Raw genomic sequence first — 8864 nt, 5'->3', positions numbered from 1 at the left:
GGTGAATAATATTAATTCAAATTGGCCCCGCTATCATTTTGTCTTTCTCATCTTCCCCATCAAATCAATCAAATAATACTATCATAATCTTGGATTGCATATCGGTTAATGTTGAACAAGCATTTATATAATCAAATAACCAAATAAATACCTCTTGAAATAACCTTTTGAGAAGGCCATGCAACTGTTGAACCAACAACTTCTCGTATAGTAAGCATCGCATAGTTAGGACGAAATAAATAAGCACCAGGCACAACAACAACATCAACCCATACATGCATAAAATCTGGTCCAAGAGGAATTCCATGCACCTCTAAGTCTAGATCACTATAATCCCAATGCCCTTCAGCAATAATTGCATCTGACCAATCGAGCAAGTAGCAAGAATTCCTTGCTTCTGTAAAGTTATGGCCCTTTATAACTCCAACACTCTGCAATTTGAAGACAGTATATTAATTTATGTATTTGTTTCCTTAAAAATAAGGAAAACAATTTGAAGATTTACCTCAGGAGAAGGAATATTGTTGGATTGTGGAATATTGTGGGACTGCCCCTCACTTGTTGTTGCTTTACTGCCCTAAATATAAACAACAAGATAAGTTTCATTTCAAAAATACAAATTTTTAGTTATACAAGTGCGAGAAAGAATTATTACCAATTGTCCTTTAAGTAGATTCAACATTTCAGCAATTTGAATCTTCATATTTAGTTGCTCTTCTTCCAACAATGTCATCTTGTCTTTACACATATTAACAACAGTTAATTCTGACCTTGTTACCCCCCTTCCTTGTCCGATTAAGCGTCCAGATTTTGGATTACCAAATAATTTTGTTAATGCAACCTCGTCGATATTGTTTGTAGTTCCAGGTTTTGGGTCTTCGCATATAATTTCAGCCAATTCTTCCTACATATAAAATAGTACAGCTAATGTACAATAATAGCGAACAAGTATAAATATCAAAAATTAAATAATAAATACTCACAAAAACTTCAAATGTTGTTTGGTTGATTGGTTCACCATTCTTCTTGGTATGGGCTCTCCGAAAAGCATTGATCCTAGTAACTTTTCCCCCTTCAGTTTGTTTTGTCTACACAATAAAAAAATGTAGAATATAAAATAAAGACTAATAATAAGAACCAAAATATATTCACTAAAAATATTAATTGTTACCATATCATTGATTGTTCGAGCATATCCTCTTCGACTTAAGGTGTGTGGAACACTTTTCTTTCTCCTCTCTTAAAATTTGGCCCTTAGGGCCTATTTAATAAGAAACCAACATTAGGAAAAAAAATATTTAGATATCTAGTTAAATATTCAATCACTTCTTTCAAATCTTACCATATGTTCTTTACTAGTTTTTTGTTTAACAAACGCCCTCCATTCAACATCACTTTTTATGCAATTTGGCTTTAATGCTAGTCGTTCATTCTCAGTTTTAGCATCAATAATATCCTTGACTAGTCTAGATTTTGCAGATCTCCATAGGTCTGCCATCATTTCAAAGCACATCTTCTTTTGCCAATCTTCATGGAAATCATATTTTGCCTACAATAAGATATAGAATAACATATTATATGTTTCTGATGAGAGCTGAATATTAAAGAAAAGAAAGAATATAACCACAAAACTTGTAAATGCTACCTGAATAGATGCCCAAAGAACGTCTCTCATGATTGGAGAAATTTTCCTCCAATCTGAAATAGTATAAGGAACTATCTCCCTCACAAGAGCACCCACAAAAGAAGAAAATTGTACTGAGTTAGTACCAACTGGTTGGCCTTTTTCATTCCAATTTATTTTCATCGAGTCATTGTTTCTCTTAGTAAGATTTGCCAATGTAGTCCTGCCCCTAGTCTTTTTGAGTGCATTTCATTTCCATTTCTATCTTGAGGTGCTTCTTGGAACTCATTTTGAATTGTCTCACTTGTTTTTTGTAATCGATCAGATTTTCTAAGATCTTGCCGCATTTGTTGCTTTATAGTTGGGGAAATACTTATATTTTCGTTTGTTTTAGCCATTATTTCTGGTTCTTCAAGTTCCAACTCGGGAACTTCTTCAAATTCTACCTCGGCCATTTTTTCATGTTCAGCCTCAGCCACTTCTTGCAGTTCCTTATTTTCAACCTCTTTAGAAATTCTTCCTGCTTCTAATAACCTTTCTACTTCATCATTAAGGGATCTTCTAGTCCTTGAACTTCCAAGTGACATCTCCATGTTTGCCATATTATCATTTGGAGATGGCTCCCCATTGTAATCCATATGACAAGTTCTTGCTCTTGTACTAAGAGCAGGTGGTGAGTCTATTACAACTCTAGCAGGTGCTGAAAACTTACGTAGGGCACTCTTTTTCTTTAAAATAGGGCTTTCGTCCAACATATCATCCCAGTCAGCTTGACTTTTTAATGTTTTTTTTTCTTTTTTGGGCAACAATATTGCATAATGCACCTGGGTGTAGGTGTTTTTTTACTTTCTCGGAGATTTTCGTAATATACTCATTTTTTATTGAAACTACTGCAATAAAAAACACAATATCATAAAAACTGAAATCATAAATGCATCATATCCTTATCTTCCTAAATAAGATAAATAATTCACATATAAAATTAGAAACACAATATCAGCCGAAGAGTAAATAAAATCAGCTTTGTTTCATTGAAAGTGTGAAAAAAATTACATTTAAGGAGTCATAAGAGTAGCATAAATTTGAATGAAATCATGCAGATTGTTTCATTCTAGCCCCAAACACCCTCTATTTGAATCCTTCAAATCTATATACCAATTAGATGACTCATTGTCTCTTGCATAAAATGCCTTTTTAACTTGAGATGCTAATACATATGGATCCCTAATAGACTAATTTTGCCCTATATTAAAATTTACAAGTGTATAGAAATCCAACTTCTTAACACCATTTTGAATATTTGCCCAATCGCACTAAAATAAAGGCACCTTAAAAGTACGATAATCAAGCATTATTATATCCTTGATAACTCCAAAATACTCTTTTGTATCATTCAATTGCCCACTGCCATGTGATTCCAAGTATACGCTACTGTTTTGAGTAGTTTTTTCAGCACCTCTTTTATGAAACTAAATTCCATTAATCATGTAACCTTTATAGGAAATGACACTACGACTTGGGCCTTCAGCCAATTGAGCTAACATGTCATCTACTTTATTAGATTTAGAAATCTGAAAAAGAAAAAAATATTGATGTCAAATAAATTTCATATACTAAATGAAAATGTAAACTTGTATCTTTGCTTTAGAGTGTAACCTTATCATAAAACCATAGGGGGAACCCTTCAGAATGTCGATTCCACAGCAAAGTTTGATTATCCTTCAAGTTTTTGTGCATTTCTTTCAGCTCATCCATATGGATATTGAGAAATGGTGCTACAATATCTAAGTTGAATAACACATACCGGTAGGCTATTGTTATATCCCCTTGGCCAAGTTCAAAGCATTCTCCAGCTGATAGTGGATTTTCTTTAATTTCAGTACTATCTTGATTATCATTATGCTTCAAAAAGGTCTCACAAAAGCATACACATTCAACAGCAAGATAGCGATTTGCAATACATCCTTCTGGTCGTGCATAATTTGATACAAATCCTTTGAATACTTTCATATACCTCTCAAAATGGTACATCCATCGAAATTGCACCGGACCGCAAAGTCTGACTTCTCGCGCTAAATGGACAACCAAGTGAATCATTGGATCAAAGGAAAAACATGGGAAATATTGTTCCAGTTTGTAGACAATTTCTGCAGATTCTAATTCCAATTTTATAATCTCCTCCTTATCAACCACACGTTGACACAATTCATGGAAAAACCTACAAAGTCGAAGGATTATCTCTCTGCAACCTTCCTCCATTAAACCCCTTACAGCAATAACTAACAATTGTTGCATAATCACATGACATGCATGAGATTTAAGTCCTGTTAGCTTATGTTTCTCCATATCTACACAATTGCTAATCTTATAACTATATCCATAAGGAAATTTCAAGTCAAATAGTCTCTTACAAAATAACTTCTTATCTGATTTTGACAAAGTGTAAGCTGCAGCAGGAAGACGAGTAATTCCTTCTTCTTCATATGGGTGGAGATGAGTCATAATGCCCATTTTTGTCAAATCTAATCTCGAGTTGTAATGATCTTTAGATTTTCCTTTGCAATCCAATAATGTGTTAAGAATGCTTTCACAAACATTTTTTTCAACATGCATAACATCCAAGTTTTGACAAACAACCAAGATCTCCCAATAAGGGAGCCTAAAAAAAATTGACTTTTTCTTCCATCCTTTATCAAACTCTGAACCACAACCCCTCTTTCTACCCTTGCCAAAATCATTAGTGAATTCACTTAATTGCTTAGCTACTTCAACAGCTGTTAATATAGTTGGACATTGTGATGCTCTTTCCCTTGCCCTAGCAGTTGTATATTTCTTCTTTCGATATGGGTGATGTTGTGGAAGAAATCGAATATGATTGCAAAAAGACATCTTCTTGCTATGCTTCAACCAAACAACATTTGAGTTCTCTCCACATATAGGACAACCATACTTCCCTTTAGTCGCACATCCAGCTAAGTTTCCATAAGCTAGAAAATCATTTATGGTCCACAACAACATGGCCTTTAAATTAAAAAACTTTTTTGTAGAAGCATCATATGTATACACACCTTTCCATAATTCTAGTAACTCATCTATTAAGGGCTCCTTATAAACATCTATATCATTCCCAGGTTGTTTTGGTCCAAGAATCAACATAGAAAGAAATGTGAATTCATTCTTCATGCACATTGAAGGTGGAAAATTGTATACAACGAGCATTATTGGCCAATAACTATATGTAGACTCATATTTTTGTAAGGGCTGATCCCATCAGCAGCAAGTCCTAGTTGAAGGTTGTACAGTTCAATTGAAAAATCTGGCCATCTCTCATTAATTGCATCCCAAGCCTCTGAATCTACCGGGTGGCTCATTTTCCCATCCATTCTTTTATTAGTTGAATGCCACTTTAAGCATGAAATTGTTTCTTCATTTCTGAACATCCTTTGAAACCTTAGTGTAATAGGAAAATATCTTAACAATTTTGCAGGCTGCCCTTGTACAATCTCCTTTATGTGTTCATTTTGCTTCCATCTTGGATATTGACAGATGGGACACACTTAGGCATTAGCATTTTCTTTTGTGAACAAGCAACAATCATTCACACAAGCATGTATATGCTTATAGTTCAGATCAAACATCTTTAGATACTATTATTGGTTGAACTGGTTGTTCTTCATAAGACAAGTCTGCCTCCAATTCCAAATTCTCATAACTCAGTACATGAGTTCCATCTGATACATACTTCCTCAACAAGGAAATATGGAATACATTATGCACACTAGATAGTGCAGGGGGTAAGGCCAACCTGTAGGCCACCTGCCCGATCCTCTCTAGGATCTCAAACGGTCCTACAAACCTAAGGCTCAGCTTGCCCTTCTTCCCAAACCTTTTCACCCCTCTCAGAGGTGAAACCCTAAGGAAGACATAGTCTCCCACCTGGAACTCTATGTTCCTCCGCCTCAGGTCACAATAGTTCTTCTGCCTACTCTGAGAAGCGAGCATCCGATCTCTAATCTTCTCGATAGCCTCAGTGGTCCTTTGGACTGCATCCGGACCTAGACATTTCTTCTCACCCATCTCATCCTAGTGAATGGGCGACCTACACTTCCTACCATACAACATCTCATAAGGTGTCACTCTGATGGTAGACTGATAACTGTTGTTATACAAAAATTCTATCAGAGGCAAATATTTACTCCAGGACCCTTCAAAGTTCAACACACACACTCTCAGCATATCCTCCAATATATGTATAGTCCTCTAAGACTGACCATCGGTCCGAGGATGATAAGTTGTGCTAAACTTCAGTTGTGTACCCATTTCCCTCTGCAAACTTCCCCAAAACTTGGAAGTAAAGATAGGGTCCCTATCAGACACGATAGACCTTGACGTCCTATGAAGGCGAACTATCTCTCTCACATAGAGATCTGCATACTGGTCAACTGTGTAATTTGTCCTCACTGGTAGAAAATGAGCTGACTTCGTGTACCAATCCACAAGGACCCAAATAGAATCGTGCTGGTCCACTGTCCTGGGTAAGCCTACCATGAAATCCATCGTGATATCTTCCCACTTCCACTCTGGAATATCCAGAGGCTGCAACAGCCCTGCTGGCCTTTGATGCTCAGCCTTGACCTACTGACAAGTCAAGCACCTTGCCACGTACTCGGTCACATCCCTCTTCATCCCAGGCCACCAATATAAAACTCTCAGGTCTTGGTACATCTTCGTGGTGATTGGATGAAGAGAATACAAGGTGGTGTGAGATTTATCAAGAATCTCTCGTCTGATCTCGGTGTCCATCAGAACACAAATCTGACCCTTATACCTTAGTAAACCCATACTCGACACTGAATAGTTCTTAGCTACTCTAGCTAGGACGTCATCTCTAACCTGCCCCAATTGTGAATCATCTAACTGTCTCTGCTTGATCCTCTCCAAGAGTAGACTGTAAAGTGATATTGGCCAATCGACCCACCACTAATTCCATCCCTGCTCGAGTCATCTCATCAGCCAACCTCCTCGATATCTTTCTGGCACTATATAAATGTCCCAGCCCTGGCACTACCACGTTGGCCTTCCCAGGGTGATAGAGGATCTCACAATCATAATCCTTTACCAACTCCAACCAACGTCTCTGCCTCATGTTCAGATCCTTCTGGGTAAAAGAGTACTTCAGGCTCTTGTGATCAGTGTATATCTCACATTTCTCACCATACAAGTAATATCGCCACACCTTCAGTGCAAAAACAACCGCTGTCATCTCTAAATCGTGTGTGGGGTATCTCTGCTCATAATCCTTCAACTAACGTGATGCATAGGCAATCACCTTTCCTATCTACATACGTACACAGCCCAGACCCTGCCTCGAAGCGTCACAGTAAACCATAAACTTACCTTGATCTGTAGGAAGGCTCAAAACTGGTGCGGTGATCAAACTCTCCTTAAGCTTCTGAAAATTGTCTTCACGCTTATCCGACCAAACAAATTTTTGATTCTTACGTGTCAACAGCCTGTGTTCTCTCAACCTCTATAGTAACAACCTGAGGTGATGCTCATGCTCTGTCTCTGTCCGAGAGTATATCAATATATCGTCGATGAAGACAATCACAAACTGATCCAGGTAGTCCTTGAACACTCTGTTCATCAGATCCATAAATGTTGCTGGGGCATTAGTCAATCCGAATGACATCACCAAAAACTCATAATGCTCGTACCTAGTGCGAAAAGTTGTCTTTAGTACATCTTCCTCCTTGATCCTCAGCTAGTGATAACTAGATCAAAGATCTATCTTAGAAAATACCGTTCTACCCTGTAACTGGCCAAACAGATCATCAATCCTTGGCAGAGGATATCGATTCTTGATAGTCAACTTATTCAGTTCCCTGTAATCGATGCACATCCTCTGTAATGACCCAAAATTACAAATAGGGCTTAAGGGCCTTGATTAGTGTGTCAGGAGGGCATAACTGGATTAAGTGTGATTTAAATGATTAAATGTATGATTATGTGATAAGCATGCTTATATGATTATTTGGATGTGTGAGATGCATGATTATGTGTATTAGTAAGCATGTAGGCCTTGATTAGATTAAAAGGGCATATTCATAATTTTGGCCCATTGAGGGCATAAATGTAATTATTTGCGATAAATTGTTGAGACCACATTATTATGTGGATATATTTGTAGCTTGTGACTCGAGGCAATCCTGGTGAGTGGTTTAGCGAAAAAGTCACGGTGGGGATTTATACCCGGCTCGGGAGAGCCTGGGGGTATTTTGGGAAATTGGAAAAATACATTGGAGACTATTCGACATTGAGGAAAATAATTGGTTATTAGTTAGGTGTCGGGAAGTAAGTGGTAATTATTAGGGACACTCGAGGAATTAGCGGGAATTAGAAACAAATGACCAAAATACCCTTAGAATGTTTAAAGGCTTAGGTTTTAATGGGAGGGCAAAATGGTCATTTTATTTAAAAGGGGATAAGTGATATTCTGCCTTTATAGACTTAGTGGAATGTTTAGAAAGTAATAGAAGCTGAAAGAAAAGAAAAGAAGAAGAAAAAAAGAGGAAAAAACAGAACATTGAGCTTACCCTTTCTCTCTCATTCAGTTTCCCCATTCTTCATCATCTCTTGAGAATTTTTTAGGCTTTAACTCAAGGAAAGCTTAGGCTGGAGCTTGGGGTTAGGATCCTTGGTGAAGCTAAAGGATTTAGCATGAGTTAATTACTCAATTGAGGTAAGGTTTAAAGGTTTATGTTGAGTTTTCTAAACTTAAGTTTTGGATTGAAGTTAAGGGAATTAAGCTTGAAGAATTGAGGAGCTTAAGGTTGGAAGGATACTAAGGGAAACCTAGGGTCGAATTCCCCATCAAAGGTAAGAAATTCTGAGCTTGATCATCTAAGTTACTAGGATAGTTCTGGTTTCTGCTAATGAGTTCTTGAGTTTTGAGTTCAAATCTTGTTTTCTTTGTTTGATGGTGCATGTGGCTAAGTTTTATGTTGTTGGGATATGTTGGATGAGATGTAGGGGATGGTAGGCTCAATTTGGTGTGTGGTTGAGGTTTGGAGGGGTTTTAGGGAATTTTTCCTCGAGGAAAATCGAAGGAGAAATCAGAGGGTGTTCTGATGCTATAAATAGCGCTGTAGTGCTAGCCTTAGGGTGCTACAACGCTAGGCCTGGGTTGTCTGGGGGCTTTTGGCTCTGCTTGTAGTGTTGTAGTGCCCACTCTGTGGCG

The 8864-nt window shown here is 37.4% G+C and overlaps 1 protein-coding gene across 1 annotated transcript; it reads right to left on the bottom strand.

Annotated features, from left to right (window-relative positions):
* Positions 1-3268: 3268 nt before the first annotated feature.
* On the bottom strand, positions 3269-4807 carry LOC133823304 (uncharacterized). The gene has a single exon (XM_062255970.1). The coding sequence runs from the start codon at positions 4805-4807 to the stop codon at positions 3269-3271; it is 1539 nt and encodes a 512-aa protein (XP_062111954.1).
* Between the last annotated feature and the right edge of the window lie 4057 nt (positions 4808-8864).

The sequence above is a fragment of the Humulus lupulus genome, chromosome 1 (assembly GCF_963169125.1).
Source record: "Humulus lupulus chromosome 1, drHumLupu1.1, whole genome shotgun sequence".
Classification (NCBI taxonomy): domain Eukaryota; kingdom Viridiplantae; phylum Streptophyta; class Magnoliopsida; order Rosales; family Cannabaceae; genus Humulus; species Humulus lupulus.
Note: the sequence above shows the minus strand (reverse complement) of the source record. Positions and strands in the feature narration are given on the sequence as shown.

Bases quoted from the DNA above. Each gene is read 5' to 3' on its own strand.
- LOC133823304 (XM_062255970.1), bottom strand. From the start codon at position 4,807: ATGAAGAATGAATTCACATTTCTTTCTATGTTGATTCTTGGACCAAAA.